The 19099-nt window shown below is 44.0% G+C and overlaps 2 protein-coding genes across 2 annotated transcripts in view; one reads left to right on the top strand and one right to left on the bottom strand.

Moving 5' to 3' along the window:
* Positions 1 to 5821, bottom strand: part of RGL1 (ral guanine nucleotide dissociation stimulator like 1) — a 60105-nt gene extending 54284 nt beyond the window's left edge. The window contains exon 1 of the mRNA XM_029964015.1: positions 5738 to 5821. Coding sequence (XP_029819875.1) covers positions 5738 to 5821 — 84 coding nt within the window. The remainder of the gene's footprint in view (positions 1 to 5737) is intronic.
* Positions 5822 to 17210: 11389 nt separating this feature from the next.
* On the top strand, positions 17211 to 18230 carry APOBEC4 (apolipoprotein B mRNA editing enzyme catalytic polypeptide like 4). Its single transcript, XM_018083798.3, is given in 1 exon segment — positions 17211 to 18230. A coding segment is annotated over 1 exon segment (1020 nt).
* The last annotated feature ends 869 nt before the right edge of the window (positions 18231 to 19099 follow it).

Below are 19099 nucleotides of genomic sequence, written 5' to 3'. Positions count from 1 at the left end.
CTGGCCCTGCACAGACACCCCAACAATCCCACCCTGTCCCTCAGAGCGTTGTCCAAACCCTCCTGGAGCTCTGGCAGCCTTGGGGCTGTGCCCACTGCCCTGGGGAGCCTGGGCAGTGCCAACCACCCTCTGGGGGAAGAGCCTTTTCCTGAGATCCAATCTGACCCTGCCCACATGGCTCCAGCCATTCCCTGGGTGCTGTCCCTGCTCACACAGAGCAGAGCTCAGTGCCTGTCCCTCCACTGCCCCTCGGGAGGAGCTGCAGGCCCCCATGAGCTCTGACCTCAGTCTTCGAGCTGAACAGACCAAGTGCCCTCAGCCGCTCCTCATATGACTTCCACTCCAGACCCTTCACCATCCTCAAGGCCCTCCTTTGGATGCTCTCTAGTAGCTTAATATCCTTATTTTTTTCCATATTGCTCATAGATGAGCCCCTATGAGCCATGACCATCTCTGTAGAAGCTCCAGCTGCAGGCACTTGTGTGCTGATATGAGAATCTCAAAACACCCTAAAAAAACCACTTAGTTATCTGCTGAGCTGTCTTTAATTACCTGCTTCTTGGGGCTTACAAATTAAAATAGAGGTGATTCAAGTGTGCAAATTCCTGTGCAAGGCAATGAAAACGCTAAGAATTGACCCAGAGAGCTGAGATCTCCCAAAGCCCAACAGTAATCTCCAGCATATTAATGTTTTTATGTACACAAGTGTTAGTGCTGATGACCTGAGCAGCAGTGCAGGTTCACAGGCTGTTAGCACAAGCAGCTGTTAAGATGAGGCACCGTATGAAAGCAAGGAACATTATTTTAAGCTACGAAACCACGACCGAGCTGTGTGGTCACGGGTGACCTGATCTGCTCACTTGCAGGCTGTGCATTTAGTTTACTTGTGTGATCCTGAAGTGACCCTGAATACGCTGAGGCACACACAGGCTTTAATAACCTGACTCAAACATATTGTACCATACAAATCAAAGTCTAGATTTCCCAAAGTCCCTTGGCTTCTCCTGTAAAACTGCACAGAGCATTCTGAATGCTTTACATTTTGCTAACCGCTTTTCCACGTCATAATTTTAAGGTGCAGAAACCAGAGCGTGAGTTGAATCCCTTGTAGCCAGCCCTGCAGGTGTGTGAACAGCTTCTGAACAAGTTGCTATTGAACAGGACCAACGTATCAGTACATGAAAAGGGATATCTGGCTACAAGGACTACAACACCAAAGCCAAATAATTATTCTGAAATAAAGGTTTTTTCACAGTACCATGTTCTGGTGCTACAGTAAGTGCACTACCATCACTTTGGGTGGCAATCACCAAACAATAACTGTTACTTCTATTTCTTTAATAAAAAGAAAACAGCAGTGAGTTAATGAAGTAGGAAGGAGCTCATGTATTGATTCAATTTGGCAATCATGGCAGTCATCTGAAACAATCAAGTTTCAGACTGAATCCTTAGGGAACACCTTATGGAGAGACAAGCTCGGGACTTGCCATTCAAGGCAGGGCACAGCACTCTCAGGGATGATGTTCCTGAATCCTTTTGGCCACTGACAAGTGACAGAGAGAAGCTCTGTCAAGAGGGAGCACCAGATGACCTCATCCAGTTTAGCAAGGAGCAAGAAACTACTCTTTTTATTCATTAGATTTGCCATTAGTCCTGCACAGAGTTAGAGTCTTTTCCAAAATATTTTTCCTGAGATACAGTGCCCAGACTTCAGAATTATTGAATTGTTTAGGTTAGAAACAGCCTCTAAGATCACCGAGTCCAACCATGTCACAGTGAAAGGTTACAGGAGGGACAGTAATCAGGCATTCTATTGATAACTGTCTCCCTTGGGAAAAGGATATTTCAAGGCCCCTAAAAATCTGCCTTATATCCAAACACTGATTATTTGACATTGAAAAGGGGGGAAAGCATATGTAACATTTAACTTCCATTTCGTTGCATTCTGATTCCATTATACAGTGTTCAACCACTTATTTGAGACCAAGAGACAGGGTTAGAAAGCACAGGAAAACACGAAGACAAAGCAGGCTCTGATTCATCTAAAAGATGTTCTCTTAAGGTTTCAAGGACAGAAGGAAGTATGAAACTAATAAGACAAGTCTGCAGCTCAATTTAGCAGAACTGCTGGGTTGCTCTCTTAGCAGACTTTAATCACAAAACCGATCTACACCAAGGAAGCACACGGTCAATGCTGTGTTAAGCATTGGTTCTTTCCAAATCATGTTCACATGCAATAACTACATTCCAGCCATAATCAAGCTCTGTGCCTGCCCTTTCTACTGAATCAGAATTGTTCCTCTAACACATCTGAGCATTCCTTCCCCCTCGCAACAAGAGAGAAACACAAATCCACTTGTGAATGCAACCTTACACTTCTCACAGTGAAATGTTATATAAGAAAATACTTTGAGGTCTGGAAAGTTCTCAAACTGCAGATCATTGACCACTTACAGCCCAACAAGAACGGGCCGACTGTCCACAGAGAAATAAGTCAGTTGCAGAGTGATGATTTTTCCTTGTTTTCAGCTGTTGCTACAGCTGGCACGCAGATGCTTTCATGAGGAGACAAAGCAAAAGACCTATAAAGCAGCTGGAAGTAAAGAAAAGCTCATCTGACTGCCTCTGCTTGGGGCCTGGCAGGAGGGGAGAAGGAAGCACAAGTCAGAGATACCCAAATATGGAAAATACTTGGGAGAGCAAAAGAAAAGGACAAAGCAACCAGGTGATGTAAGAATGGTCCCAAGCTTCTCCAGGAGAGGAAGAGGTCATGCAGCCTGAAAGAAAAGAAGCCGTGTACCTGAGGGCTGCACGCAAGGTACCTTCACTGGGAAGGGATGCTCCCTGGGAGATGGGAAAGAAAAACACACCACTCTCTCCTTTTTTAAAAAAAATTTTATTGAAAAAGAAAAAAATAGGAAAAACACAAAAAGCTGTAAGTTCAGCCATGGTTTCAATGGTCCTTTCAATGGCAGTGCCAGCTCAAGCCATTTCCACTCCTTGGTGCTTGATTAGGCCAGGAGCCAGAACTGTTTGTGTGTTGGTTATGTGAGACATTTCCTAGTAACCGTGCCTTTGCAGTCAACATTTTTACAGTATTACCTTTCTTTCTGAAGCAATGCCACCTCAAGGGCACTACCTAAATGTTACTCGAGAAAAAAAGTTCCATGACACACTCTGTCTGTTCATCCCATAGGAAATATAAGAATCTATCATTTAGAATAAAGCCTGTCCAAAGAGACACACCTGCAATGGATGATACATTACAAGTGCACTGCTACAAAAGGAAATAAATACTGTTTCTATTAAGACTGTCTCATTAGTAGTTATTCATCTGTTTCCTATAAACCACATTTAGTTCTTGCTTTTCTTTATGCCACATGCCCTCAATTTGATAATTAACAGGTGCTGTGGGCTACAGTTCTGGAGAAAACTGACAAAAAATCATATGCAGATGAACCACAAAAGCTACAGAATGCAGACACTATAGAAACCCAAACACAAATCAGTTTTATATTGTGTTTGGCAGCAGACTCTGAACTGTAGCTTGGCTGCAGAGAGCTCTTTACCACAGAGACTATACAAGGTTCACCTGGGCCTGTTCCTTTCCGTTGTGAACACCTGAGTTCCAGCTTCTCACTCAATTACACAGTTAGTTTGTCAGGGAGTGCTTTAGAGCTGCTTAACATTCAGTGCACTGCTATCTCACCTGCGCTGAAGGTCCTTTATGGCACATACCTCCTGCAGGCATTTTCCTCCGCACGGGCAGTCTTTGCACATGCTGCTGTAGAGGGTAACAGAGGTGAGCCAGGTCCTCCATCTGCCTCATCTGGAGATAAAATAACGTGGATATTTATATTCTTTAAATGACTGAGGTGCAGTATCATTACATCTCAGCCAGTAAGAAAAGTTCTTGTAATCAAACATTCAATGTCAATTACAAACCACTAACTAATCAGAGCAAAAAAACCTGTTACATTATACACTATATCTGGGCTTCCACTGCCTGCAACCTTTGCAATCCTTGCTCCTGTGCAAAAGGGAAAACACTACTCTCCACTCACTCTGAACACTGTTGAAAGATGTGACAATGCAGCAACAGCTCAGTAAAGAACCAGACACACAAGTTCATCATAATCTGTCTTTGTTGACACCAGAACTAAACAGAAGCCTCCAAGTAATTGCAAATATTAACCAGATTCATTGTAAAATGCCAGAGGAAATGCACCAGAGCTCCCATACATAAAACTAAATTAATGATTCATAAGGCTGCATAATTAACAATGCTAAGTCAAAAAATTATGTAGTTAAAGAAGTACATCCAGCCTTCCCTGGCCCTCTCATTTCACATGTGATTGCAATTAGATAGGCATGCACTGTTTCACAGGCTGTGCTGTCCAGAGGGACATAATCTCAATCTGAGGGGCATATCTCCTCCAGGAACAGCGAGTCCCTGGACTCCCGTTGGGAAAGCCTTCAAAACAGCACTGCACAGGCACACAGCTGGGAAACTGCACCACCTGCTACAACATGTGGAGAAACAACAGGGTATGGTACTCCCCGAGCCTTTGACTCAAGAGGGGTTTAAGCAGTGCCAGTGTGCCTCAGAATCTGCTCTTATCCCTATCCCTACTCACACCTTATCCCTGCTCACTCTGCAGAAGCCTCTCTTGGCTCTTTGGAAATGACCTGTAGGAGCAGAGACTGCAGGTCGTAGAACTTGAGTTTCAGTTGCACATATCACAAAACACCCAGAAACTTTTCCTAGGCCATAAGTGCTTTGCGAGGTCTCCTGATCTCTTTCCAGCCCCACATGTCCCTGCAGTTTCAGAGCAATGTCTTTCTCCAATTTCATGCTGCAGAGCTCCTCAGTTGCTCACAGCAAATCCTCTCCATTGCACCCTTCAGCAGCTTTGAAGGAAGAAAAAACACCCTGGAGTACATGCTGAGAACACGGTTTTCTAAGGCTCATAACTCAGTCAAATCAAAGCCAAAACTAAGACACTTCATAGTTATGGCTATCTCAATGCCAAATTTTAGCCCACAGGCCTCGGCTACTCATGCCGCAGAGCTGTTCGAAAGAAGGCAGCAAAAAGTCTTTATGGAGGGGAAAAATAGTTTTCCACTCTGCTCATACTCACACATGGATGAAATGTTTTCACTCAAACTTTCCAAAAAATTCACCTTTGAGCGGGGGCCAAGAGCCTCATTTGAACAATTTTTAAGCTTTCTGCAAAGAATAAATACTTTAATAGTATAAAAAGGCATTGCTCAGTTACAAATGTGACTGTGGCTAGTTCTCCTGACATCAATTCCATTGTCATGGGATCAAAACCAACCTCGGTGCCTACGCAGAACTAATAAAAATTATTACTTCCTTCTCCAACAAAAAGTTGTGAAAGAGTGAAGAGAGAAAGCTAATATATCCAGCAAGCTTTATATCCCTGCAAGAACAGCGACACAAACAACAGCACCATAAGGGAACAGACCAATTTCATCTTCATACCAAAATCTTCATGTCACATATAAATCAAATGGCTCTCATATTCAAGTGTCACTCAAAAGATTGCCTTCACTGTGATTTAGATCTCTGTTTTTGCACCTAAGTAAGGTTTAATAATTAAATTGATCGTGCCACAAACACGTATTGGGTTGATTCAGCACAAAAAATTCTGGTTTTCCCTAATTGCTCTCTTGTCTCCGTAAACACGTTGATTCTCCATAAGAAGCTTCTTACTTTCAGTACATTGACAGACTTGTTACTTATATCATTGGCTAGTTGGTACTCAATCCTCCTCCTCATTCCCAAATTGCTTGCCATGGTTCCTGTTCTTTTCCAGCAAGCTTCAGGTTTCCAGAACAAGAAATTTAACTATTTGATTAAATGAGCTCTCAAAACTTCCCATTTACAAACACTGCTTTTTCCCTTCTGCCTTGTTTCATTTTGCCTTTGTTACAGATACACTGCACTTTTATGGCCCTGTTACAGTACACTTAAAGAGGATAAATCTCTGTTGGCTGTGAGGATTTTCATCTCCTTAACTCTGGCACTAGAGTATTTTTCATTTTTCCTCTTAAAAAAAGAAATATCTCCTCCCCAGAAGCCTGTATCACTCTGGTATCCTTTAATCCAAGCACTCCCCAGAGGACTCTGGGCTTAATAATTGTATTGGAGTCTCTGTTATTTAGGATACTGGGAGTACTCCCCACTCTATCTGGGCCTCCCATTCCTCTGAGCAGACCTTTGCCAGTGAGCTCTGTATTTATATCTAACTAGTTCAAAGCCCAAGGACTTTGTCCCTCCCACCCCTTGGGTTATAATAAGATGGCATGTCTTAAGTTTGACTCATTCCCTTCATGCATACTTAGTTTCCAGAAAGAATAAATGAAGAGTTTGAATTTAAATGCTGTTCCTAGAACAAATCCCAGTACTCAAATTTTCTGGACCTCTAAGATCAAACTAACAGGTATAAATTGATCACAAATCCTTGTATTACCATAATAATTTATCTTATTTGGATTTTTTATTATAAATGATCCATTTTAAACTTTAAAACTATGTTCCCTCTTTCTTGTGGGACATATTTCAAGATACTCAGAAGTTCCTAGATGCTGTTTTAAGAAAGCCTACTGAATGTCAGTCATATAAGAGAGATCTTCTGGAGGCTGAAGATGGTTGCACACCACAAACAGACTTCTCAGACAGTTCTAAAACAAATTCCTGGAAGCTTTCTGCTAACCCTACCTTTTTTCCAGCACTCAAGCAACAGTAAAAACAGAGTTATCATGGTTTTTTCCTCCTCTTCCTTGGGTTAAAAGGGAAATATTTGAAGAGAAGCAACAATTCAGCTTATCTACAGGTCTCTTGTTTCCTTTAATGCTGCATTCATCCTATCTGATTTCACCAAATCCTACAAAGATTTTATAGCCCTGCTACAGAACTCTTTTTTTGAGCTTTCTTTTGAACACTGTTTAGATTTGCAGGGAGGAGCCACGAACAAGAGAATTGTAAACAAAGATGTAACAATTAACTTTAGCAACAGATATACTGGTCCCTCTGCAACCACGTAATGTTTTTTTTGTTGTACATACACCTCAAACAATTAAAATTTCAGGGCTTTACTAACTACGACAGCCTTGAACACAGGAATCTCTAAATTAGAAAGGATATCTTTTGAGTGCAGTGCAATGAAATCCAGGTTTGGGGAGGCTGGGGCTTGGGGGGTTTGAGTTATTTTTCTGTTTGACTGGTTTTACCTCTTCCATCTCTAAAATATTCTGTAGTCACATACAACAATCTGTACACCAGCGACTTGCCATCTTCAGCTTCCTTGAATCTTCCTCAGGGGAGTTGCTCTTTCATTATCTAAAAACTCTCCAGCAAGATCCACCCTTGGAGAAGAAAATCCATAACTGTTTAAAAACAAGGCAAAGGCAGTTTTGAAATGCAGACAGCAGTACATTTACTTTTAATGTCCACTATGTTTCTCTCTCTCTTGTGAAACACAGTTTAATAAGATAATCACGACACAGATAAGGAAGATGCTCAGTCATGTTCCTCAGATGCAGCACCAGCCACTCATAACCCAGGGCATTGTTACATCCACTCTGGATCAATAAAAGGAGTGCTAAACATGTTCTGGAAGGGACCTATTTTGGTAGGGGAGGTGAAATGCTTTTACCAGCATAAGTAAGCTCTAACATTTTCCTTTATGATATCATGACTCTTGTCTTCCTGTTGCAGACTGATGTTTCCAAAGCCCATATCCCCATCCTCCAAATCAGTCAAAATGCAGCACTGAGACTTTCTCATTCGGAGCAGCACAGTGCTTTCTCTTTCTTCCCCAGTCGTCACCATGTGGTGACCATGGTGATAACTATTTTTCTCTGGCTCTGATCTCTTTTTTCTTCTTTGAGGTAAACGTAAATGACGATGACAATGATGTTCATGTTGCCGCCGCCGCTGATGACGTGGACGATGACAACAGTGACAACAATGACCACCGCAACACCAAAGCAGTGAGGCTTTCCCCCCCCCGGACACAGGCAGGCACCATGCTTTTGTACTAATGAAAAATTGATCTCTTACTGCAGGGAAACATTTGTGCAAGAGATACTGAAAAGAATGGAGTTTCTGGACAATAAAATCTGCAAGTATCCAACTTAAAATGCCCCCCGCAGAAGTCACTGGTCTGACTTCTATGGGCTGCTCACCTCAGCCAGGAGTGTCCAGTCCTAGTATGAATGAATCATAGAATCAGCAGGGTTGGAAAAGACCTCCGAGATCATCAAGTCCAACCCTAATGCCTTGGACCGTGATGTAATTTACATTTTATGCTGGTAAAGACCACCTGGGTGACCCCCAGTCGATGGAAAGACCGGAGCAGGGGCCACCAGGCTGTACAGAGCAGGGGACTCCTCGAGGTCTCCAGGGCTCGCAGAGTCCAGCTGTGCTCCGGAGAGAAGAAATGCAGAGTTGGGAGAGGCTCCAGCAAGCAGAATTGCCGATTTTTAATTCCCAGCCTCGGACCCCGGGCGGTGCTGAGTTGCACTGGTACCCACAGCTCCAGCGAGCCTTAGCCCTGCCCCGATGTCCCAGGACGCGCCCGGGCTCTGTGCCGGCCGGGGGGGCAGCGGGGCCCCTCTGGCAGGGGGGAAGGAATGTGAAACTGCCCCGGTGGGACCGGGGGCTCCCTTCCCGACCCGCCGCCTGCAGCGCCTCTGGATGCGCAGGGAGCCGGGACAGGGGTGCGGGGCAGGGCCGGCGCTCGCTCCCCGGGGAAGGGGAACGGGAACGGGCAGGGAGCGGAGAGCGGGAGCACTGGAGCTCATCTCTAGCGGAGAGAATGAGCCCTTTGCATGGAAAGGGAGGCGATCAGGGGTGGACAGGTAAGGAAGAGAGTGCAGAGAGCAGGAAAAGACACATAATTACACCGTTTATCCTGCCCCACGGTTTGCAAGGGGCCCGTGGACACTGTTGTCTTCCAATCTTGAGAGCTCCAAGGAAAATAACTATGGTTGCACTGAAAATGCCACTTTCCTGACACTCCCGCCCCAGGGCCACCGCCCAGCAGGTTTCTGTGGGAACCTGAACTATCTGTGCAGTTCAGAAAGTGGACATCCCTAAAGCGTCGTCCCCTGGGAAGATGAAGCTCCCCAGATGCCTTTTCTGCTCCTCTCCAAGTTGTACTTCCAGCACACTCAGAGACAGTTTCAGTCAGAGTGAGGTGACTTGGGGGCAGCACAGCGTTAGATCAGAGACATCAGGACACTGACCAGGCACTTCTGTTGCTCGGCTCTATTTCCAGGACTCCCATCAGGAAATCGGTGGCTGTTGACAGAAGCAAATGCCCAGCGTGTCCCCACCTACCCCTTTAATAGCCACGGCTCCACCCAGGAGCCACTAAAGGAGGCTCCCAGGTGCCTTCCAAGACCCAAATGATAATAGGTGGGTCAGGAAATGACTGGTTTTCCTTGTTAACTCCAATAATCTGGAGCAGCTGCATGTGGGCCCTCAAAACATTCCCTCCCTGCCCTGGAGAGGAATGACTGCCGTGTTCTGCCCCACAGAATGCTTCTATTTTATTTTATTTTATTTTGTTTTAATTCGATTTTATTGTTTTTATTATTATTTTTATTTTATTTTTATTTTTTTTTTTTTAATTTTTATTCACTTTTGAGAGACAGAATCCCAGAGTTTCCATGCTGGGCTCCTGAAAGCAAAAGACAGCCCTTTTCCCCAGGAAAGAAATGCCATATTCTCAGGCTCTCAGGTACAGAGCTATGGGCAGCCCAGGGCACTCCATGGACAGCAAGACCTTTCTGTGCTGGCCCCTTCTGTATCTTTTGTCTGGGAGGAATCTTAAGCCTAGTGCTGAAATTTCTATTCTGCCACCCCAAATTGAATATGAATGAAGATTCCTCCCAGAAAAAAGGTGCTGGGACAGAAAAGGTCTTGCTGCCCGTGGAGTGCCCTGGGCTGCCCATAAATCTGCACCTGAGACACCAAGGCTACGGGCTTAAATATTTTTATTTGAGGTTATTTAAAGACAACATTATCAACCCAGAAACAAAAGACAGGAAGGAGGTGGAAAACCCGCAATGCTCTAGACAATACCAGGAAACAACCTGTGTTTTGACAGTTCCCCCAGTTCTCCTCCAGATGATCTTCACAGAGGAATTACACAAAACCCAAAAAGCAAAATAAAAAACGTAAACCAAAGCCTGTGAAGGGGAAATCCTCCTGTATTGGTAGTAACAGAGTGGAAAATTTTAGAAAAAATTCACATCTGTCACCTAGACTGCTGGCAACGGACACGGCAAACTCAAACCCCATCCACTGTATCAGGATGACATCACAAAAGACATATTTCCACATTTTCACCTGAAGATTTCCTCAATAAAAACCAAGAACTACGAAACTGGCCAAAGTTGAACAACGTTACACACAGTTGTAAAAAAAGTTGGTGCAGAAGCAACTGTTTTGTTCTCTGGAGATCAGCTGGAAACACACCAACAACCAGGATGGAAGATCCTCTTTTCAAGGGCGTATTATAAACAGCATGTTAATTGTGCCATATGTTACTGTGCTCGGGGAGATGAGCTGGATTGGAAATCAAAACCTAGAGCAGATAATTAATAATTATGCAGTTGTACTAAAGCACACCCCAGAAAGTCAAAGGAATATTAAATTCTTTCACTTGGGGTTATAAGCTGAACACTGAGAGGATCCATGGAGGAAAATTTCCTGTAAAAAGTTATTCCATACTTGTCCACAACTGAACTGTCAGGACTATACAGGCAGTTGGTCACTCTTGGTATGGCCACAGCTGCCTTCTGCATTACAGGGATTTAGCAGCATCCTCAAAACAAGGAGCTAAAACATTCCATCTTTCATCCACAAATCAGTTCTTACCTGAAATCACCTTACTAGGGAGGCCTATTCAGACTGCAAGGCAATAAGTTGAGTAATGCTGCCAGCAAGAACACCAGACAGTGTCAAATAATGCAAAATAATACAAAAAGTACAAATAAAGTAGTCACCAGTGCACTGAGGACTGGAATAAAGCACCCAATGCATTCCACATCCAGCATCAGGTCCCAGCATCAGATAGCATCAGGTCCCAGTATATTTCTGTCACTACAGATTTATCCTGAATTAAACCTGGAAGCAAGAAGTCAAATGGCTCTTTATCTTCCTCTTCCCCCAAATACATCTTAATTATTCTTTACAGCTTGTTTCTTTAACCTTTCTTTTGTAAAGCAAAATGAAAGCAAGGAAGCCACAGCCTTATATCTTTTTTTAAGGAAAAAATAGAGAATTTAGGCTCACTGCAAGCCATGACCAGCCGTGCATTTATCACCACAATGTGGAATGATGGCACTTGCTAATTTGGCACCCTCTTAAGAGAAGGAATTCTGCTTATTTTTTGTTCCACTGGCTAGTCCAAAACCAAGTGCAAAGTTGCACAATCCCTCCAACTTTGTTGGAGAAGCAACAGTCAGAACCAACATTCATGGAAGAGGGAAAGGAAAAAAAAGTCCTAGTCCTCTTTTCTGTATAAACTGTTATATGTTAAAAAGCAAGAGTTCTGTAGAGAAAAACACTGCTCTTGCTTTCCCAGGCAGGTTTCTTGCTCTTCCAAATGGATTTCAGACTTTATGTATTTCTTTCCCTCCCTGCCTCCCCTCCTCCCCCAACCCTTGATGATAGTATTTGGCAGGAACTTCTAATTAAAAAAAAAAAATCCAGACTGTGCTACCCCAGCAAACATCTCTGGGGAAATTATGTTCTTTGCTCAGCAATTCCTGTTCAGCACAGAGTGCCAACACGAGGAAAACAGCTGGAGTGACTTCCCATTCTCCATTCAGGCCTGGCAGCCTAGGAACAAATCCTTACAAAAAGAAAGAGGGGCTGAAACCAAAAGGGCAAACTGGCAAAGAAGTGCACGATGCCTTTGATAAGATTTGGTAAGATCTGGGGAGATGTTATTTCCAGCTCTCTCACAACAACACAGGACTCATTAACAACCTGATCTGAATGCCACCAAAGCCGTGGAAAAGCTTCTGTGTCAAGCAGCAGTGCAAACATTACTAAGTTTTTATTTCTACTTTTATTTAAGTATTCTACATTTTTAAGTCCTGTAGTTGTGGGGAGGGAAGAGTTGCCAGATGGGGTTGGATAGTTCTGTGGCTGCAATAATAGCAGCTGCCATCGACACATAAGGATATTGTCCAGTTTAATCTGAACACCAAGAAATTTACTGTAAATCTCTTTCCACATGCAATTCTAACAATGCAGCTATCACTGTATCTCCCCAGGATTCAAGATTATTTTGATGGACATTACTTTTTTTCCTGAGAAACACAATGTCTATTTACAAGTGCAAGGAAAGCCAATGCTTAATCCAAGGATTACAGCCAAGAAGTCCTGCTATGCTCAGACTGCTCCTTGGGCTTTAATTTGAAAATCCGTATACTACTTGCTAACTTCCTTACATTTAAATCCCAAAATACAAAGCATCTGAGGTCATAGCTGAGTTCTGGAAGAGACTCAAGAGTTAAATCTCCAGGGAAGTCAGGCAAGGCTGATAATTGGGTTCAGAGCAGCAAATCTTAAATTGTGTTATTTAGCCAATGCTCATCCCTGCATGGTAAAAGAACACAGGGCACCTAAATGGAGAAATATAAGTTGTTTGGGATGCCCAGGCTCACAGCCCACAGTTAAAGCATCCCTGGCATCTGTTCCCAAAGAACACCAAATTCTGCCTCCTCTTTTTCCTTGACATACAGCCAGCGTTTGTCAGTTTGAATGCAATCACCAGGCAGCTACTTTGGAAGGAGGGGATGATAGGTGTAATTACTGCACTACTAATTAGGATTTGCCTGGTTTACCCCGTGAACAGAGTGGAGTCACAACTCCAACGGGTTTTCTGCCAGCACAACTCCATTCATTCCTAAAGAAGGCCTTGAAAAGAGACAAGTAGAAACGAGCTCACACTTGGACTGAACATTGGTGCAATATTCTATATGTATGTGGCTCATAGTTCATACCAAAATTAAAAGGAACATTTCTGCCTGTCTCATAACACTTATGCCAGTAACTGGTAAAATTTTCCCTGGCCCTGTGATTCTGGAAACCATCCAAGCTCCACTGATCTTCATGGAAGCAAATCTGTGTGCTCATGAATCATTTGACCCTGAATCTTAAATTATTTCCTGAGCTGATATTTTCTAAGAATTAAATATGTTGCTTTGACTCCCAAGAATCATCTTCACTTTAAATGGGAAGAAGATGAAGCGGAATATTTTTTATATATATATTATTTATTTGATATATATATGTGTAAAACATACAATATATGTATGCATATAACAATATGTTATATGCAATATATATATATATATAAAGTCTCTAAACTTTCATTTTGGTCTTTTATATTTTCTGTCTACAAACACAGGCTCTTGGCAAGGTCCTTGGCTCTTTCTTAGGGCAAGAGGAAATCTGTCCAATTGTTTGACAAACAAAGCATCCTCACAACACTTTATAATTAATATGGAAGAAATTCTCCACCTAGCATCTCTAGTGTGACCACACTCAGTAGAATGGGAAATTTTTTTAAAATAATCAAAATGCTGGGTTATTTCTCTAATTTTTCCCTAAGATTTTTGCTGTCCTAAAATTTAACCTGGTTACTCTGCCTGTAGCATTTAAATGTCCTTGTTTGTCATTCCCCTTACAGACTGTTTGCTGCTCTGTCGTTTTCAATTCTATCTTTAATAGACAGAAAAGGGAAAAATACTTATTTTTAGGCTTAAAGGGAAACAAAAAGATAATGGAGCTCTGGAAAAATCTCAGGAAGCAAAGTGATAATTCCAATCACTTTGAGACTGGACAAGCCAGGTAAGGAAAGTTTGGTGGAATGGTTTTGTGAAGGTCTGACTTTAACAGGAGCTTGAGCAGGAAACATTCCCAACTCAGGACCTAAATCCTGGCTAACTTTTATGGCCTGGTGGCAGAATGCAGAGCACCAGGGCTCCACTCCGGAGCCGGGAGCCAGAGTTCCTGCGGCACAAGATATCCCACACTCTGTCCAATGAGCTGGAGACCGTGGAGTGTGGAGGCAGGTTATGCCACAACAGCTTGGGTTTAAGTTGTCTGGCTGTGGTTATGAGGAGCTGTGGACAAATGCTGCTTCTTCCTTCGCATCCTTTATTCCTTATTTTTAAAATCTTGGGGCTGCGCAGGAACATCAAGTCTCTGGCTGTTAAGGGACCATGTGACTGCTCTGGACTTTGAACTCAGATAAACTCCTTACTGAATGAAGTCATCTGTAAAATGCTTCCAATAGAGATTATTTTGCACCAGGCTGTACTAAGAAACGCAACAGAATTTCAACACATTTCAGAGGCAAAACAAAGGACCCGTCCTTGTCCTAAGTGCAGCGTTACCGAGGGAAGTGCCAGAGCCCCTCACACACACAGAGGACACTTGGACCAGGCTGTGGAACCAGATCATGGTTTAGCTTGGGGAATAGAATCATCCTGATTCCATATAATCATGCATCAGCTTTTGCCTAATCAATGCACACAACTTCATTTCCAAAAGACGTCTTCAGAAATCCCAATACCCTACGTTGAAATCAGTAAAATCAGGTCCAGACTGGACACGTTGGGATGGATCAGAATTTCTGTGTGCTTTTTAGTCTGGAGAGATACCAGGTTTTAGCTAATATTTGGATTTTTTTAAAAAAATCCCAGCCCTGATCATTATGGGGTTTTTTCCCTAGGAGCAGAACACCTGGCTTGGATCCTGGCTCCCTTCCAACCTGAGTCATTATGGACTGACCATGTAAGTTTTCCCTGTGGTTTTCACTGGATAAAGCATTCCCCTCCAGTTCCTCCTGTGAATGTTTGTACCTTGTTGTGGGGCACTAATCACCACCTCCTGCCCTCTGCCCCAGAGAGGGCTGCATTTTAGTAATAAGTGAAAAAATTCCCTAAAGTTATAATTATGTCCAGGTCCCCTCCAAGTATAGTTGGGATAGGCGGGGATATAATTATCATTTTAAACATAATTGTACAGGAGATGTGAAGTTGTTAACCCACGTTTTGAGTGTCCAGTGATCCATCAGCCATGATCTGTATCAGGATGGTGGCTCCTGGGGAGGGACAACACTTGCAAAGGGGCCAAAGGCTGATGCTGTACACACAGAAACACACTTGGAACACTCTTCCAATTAATCCATCCAACTGGGTAGCTTGGGATTTGACTCCCATCCCATAAGGATGTGACACTATTAATTGAGGAGACTGAAAATATGATGGGTTTAGATCAGGGCAAAACACCAAACGAACAAACAAAAAAGGGCAGGTTTTAGGGGGAGAGAGAAAATTTCCGGTGCCTCTGGTGGAAAACCTTTAGCAACACTGAAACAGAGCTCAAGCCATCGGCCCCTTCCAGCAGGGGACGGGACACATCGCCGAGGTGCGACATTGCCATCATGTGGCCATCCCAGCTCTGCAGAAACACCAGCAGAGGGAATCGGAACTTCACCGCAGATTTGCAGCTTTTTCAACTGCCTTTGTATTTGCAACCTGCAAGTGGTGATGCCTCTCCTGACATCCCACTCCAAAGAAAAAGTCTCTTCTCCAGATCTGCTCTCCTCTGTGTCAGGGAGCAAAGGCATTTTCCCTTTCCTGAGGCCCAGCGCTGCCAGGGTGACGCTGCACTGCCCAGAATAGAGCACAACTGAACATCAAAAACATACAGAAACATCAGAAATGACAAATGGAACATTCCTGATGTCAGGAAGCCAATCTTCAGGAAAAATCTGAATGAGAACAGCTCAATGGCCTGGATCAGGAAGGAACTCCAGCACAGGAAAATACATGGAAGTTAGTGTAAAGTCAGGAGTGGAAAACAAAGCTAATTAATCAAGTTAGGAATTTAAGAAGAAAATGAAGCAGTGACAGAGGGCAAATCGAGGTGGAATGCAGAAGCAAGCTGGGATAAAACATGCAGATGGAAAAGTTGTACATACTCAGAGAAGCAGCAACAGAATTAAACCAGATCCAGGGATGACAAGGGGCTCAATGAGAGCAGCAGTGAAGACAAATAAATAATTTTCTGCTTGAGCCAAAAGCTGTTCATCCACACAAAACTTGTGTTTTCCCTCATCTGGCACCCTGCCCATGCAGAGCGTGATTGAGCCCAGGGAATTACAGCCTTGGTGGGGGGGTTACAAACTTCCTAAAGGAGGGACAACCTGTTGCAGAATTACAACAGGAGCTTTCTGCCCAGCTAGCACAGCAGGCAGATACACAGAGAAATCATTTGGAAAGAAACTCAGTAGAACATTCGCCAGAACACCCAGATTTCAGCTATAAAACCTCATATCAAACAGCAACAAAGGACCAAGTGAGTTACTAAAACTCCAGAGATGGAAAAAGTATTAACAGGCACAGAACAGCATCTCAACTCCCACTGGTGCCTGGCCCTGCAAGAGCAAATCCTGTTTGTGTTCCTGTCTCCCAGCACCTGGCACCTGGAAACACCTAAAGGAACCTGCCTGCCTTGGAACAACTGGGGCCAAGTTCCTGCTCTGGGAAAGATCCTTCTGCAGCTGAACTGCCCAGACCGAGGAGCCAGGCAAGAGGAACCTCCTTCTTATGCACCATGGAATTTGCAGAGAAAGCTTGCAAGAGCCCAAAAGCGAAAACCTAAAATTCCACTGAAGGGAATCAGATCAATATTTCCTATTATCCTGAGCTGGAGCTGCTGAGATGGTAATTATACCATTTTTAATTTTTTTTCTCATGTTTGCATGTTTCTTTTGCCAGATTGAATCACAGAATAACCTGTATTCAATCCTGAAAAGTGTGGTTGTTTCTATTACACGGATTCTCCTGTCTAGGGTCAGAGGGCTGAAGCCAGAGAAATGTTTTTTGCTCATGTTTCTAGCAAAAATGCTGGTTTGTGAAAACTGAGAATGCTCCCTGGCTGTGAGAGTTTTGTTCTGTGTGTCACCAAGCAAGTTTCCATATGCTGCTACAAGTCTCAGTAGCTTTTTGAAGAGATTGTGCCCTATTATTTTTGTAGTTTTAAGTACAAAACAAATCGAAGGGTTGAATTAAAATATTACTTTCCTTTTTCACTCAGGACTGTCAGCTGTGTAGCTGACATAAACAGGGAGATTTTTCAGCAGAACATGAATGCAGGAGAGAAAACCATTTTCCAAGAGTTTCTGACAAACCAGGGCACCGTGGTAAAGCCCTGCTGGTGGCAGAGACAGTGCCATGCCTGTGCCAGGTGTCCCTTCCACATCCGGACGGGGGAAGAAGCCAGAGTGCCATACACAGAATTTCACAGGCTCTTTGGCTCCCCACACAGGCCCACAGCGACTCCCCAAAACAGGCACCTTCTCTTCTACGAACTGAGGAGCTTCTCGGGCAGAGTCCTGCAGAAAGGCCACGCCACAAACTGCACTGCCCGAGCCAAGCACCCCGAGGCTGTGCTGTTCGAGGCGGGCGGGTACCTGGACGCAGCCGCAGCCACCTGTGAAAGCATCAGGAGCATCATCCTCTACTCGAACCTCTCCCCCTGTGACGAGGCTCAGCACTGCTGCTTAAGGAAAATGTACAACTTCCTGCTGAGACACCCACACATCACGCTCTGCATCTATTTCTCCCAGCTCTGTCACACCGGGAGCGGTTCTCCCTGTGCCGGGGGCAATGCCAGGGCTCTGCGGAGCCTCCGCAGCCTCTGGCCTCGGGTGACCCTGCAGAGGCTGCCAGAGGGGGCCCAGCAGTACCTGCTTCGCCACTTCGTGTGTGGCATCAGAGGGGCGACCCCTCGTCACCGAGTGCTGCCAGCAGGAGCCTCAGCAGGTCGACAAAACCCACATCAAATTAACTTAACAGGAGCGAAAACGTATTTTAGGGAAGCCTTTCCCCAGGGAATGGAGGGGAACCTGGCTGTACAGCAGAATTTAAAGGCCTTTGCCTCTCCCAGCCCGGCCTCCCGACAGCCTTTCCCAGCCATGAAAGGCACTCTGCTCCCTCCAATGTCTCCAAGCCATGTGCTTTTCCCAAGTGTGTTTCTGCCCTCTCAGAGGAAACAGCTATACCTCAGACCCATAAATATTGTAAGGCATTTAAAAATGCCAAAGGAATGACTCAGTGGAACTCCTCATTCTGACATGTTTTCCCGTGGCATGCACCTCTTCTGAGGATGACACACATCCCTCCACTTTTGGGTGTGAAACTTAGATCACAGATGGCAAAAAGCACCACAAAAGTCCTCTCTTACCCACAGTATAATTGTGGGTCTCATAACTGATTGTGAACGTACTTTTGTTTTAATCCTCTACCTTTCAAACAAATCCAGAGTAGTAAACCCCAAACCTCCATGTTCCCTGCCCACAGCAGGGGGTTGGAACCAGATGACCTTTAAGGTCCTTTCAACCCAAACTCTCTGATTCTGCGATATTTTAATTACCTCCTGCAATTAATTTATTGCCTTTAAGCCAATTTCTACCAGAAAAATGTCAGCTACAGTCCCCAAGCTACAACTTCATTTACAGCTGGATTGCAGTTTCCCAGCTGAGGCAGCTTTGGTGGAACACATGACACATCCTAAATTCCTCCTCCATCAACAAGGTGGTCCTGCAGGTAGAGCTGATGCAGGAATAAATTTTTCCCACAAGCTGTTCCCTTAATAATAGGGGGGGTTATATATGCATATATATGTGTGTGTATATATTTATTTCTAGGGCTGCTCCCTTCCATTAAGAGGATTCTCACAAAGCTGTGTAATTTCCTAATTAATAATAGGGTAACAATTACCTGCACAGTCCAAGTGTAACTTTAAAAAAATAATTCTACACTTTAGAGCAGTGTTTTGTCTTTGTGATTCAGTATCTTTGTTAACATACTAAAGGTCTTAGAGAATGGGGCAAGGGGTGGTGGACAGAGGGACCCAGGCAGGCTTGGGAAGTGGGAGCATGGGAATCTCATGCAGTTTAACAGGAACAATTGCTGGTGCTGCACCTGGGTTGTGGCAACTCCCGGAATCAATCCAGGCTGGGGATGAACAGAT

The sequence above is a fragment of the Manacus vitellinus genome, unplaced genomic scaffold (genome assembly GCF_001715985.3).
Source record: "Manacus vitellinus isolate BGI_N305 unplaced genomic scaffold, ASM171598v3 scaffold_68_pilon, whole genome shotgun sequence".
Classification (NCBI taxonomy): Eukaryota; Metazoa; Chordata; class Aves; order Passeriformes; family Pipridae; genus Manacus; species Manacus vitellinus.
This window is presented reverse-complemented; position numbering and strand designations above follow the sequence as displayed.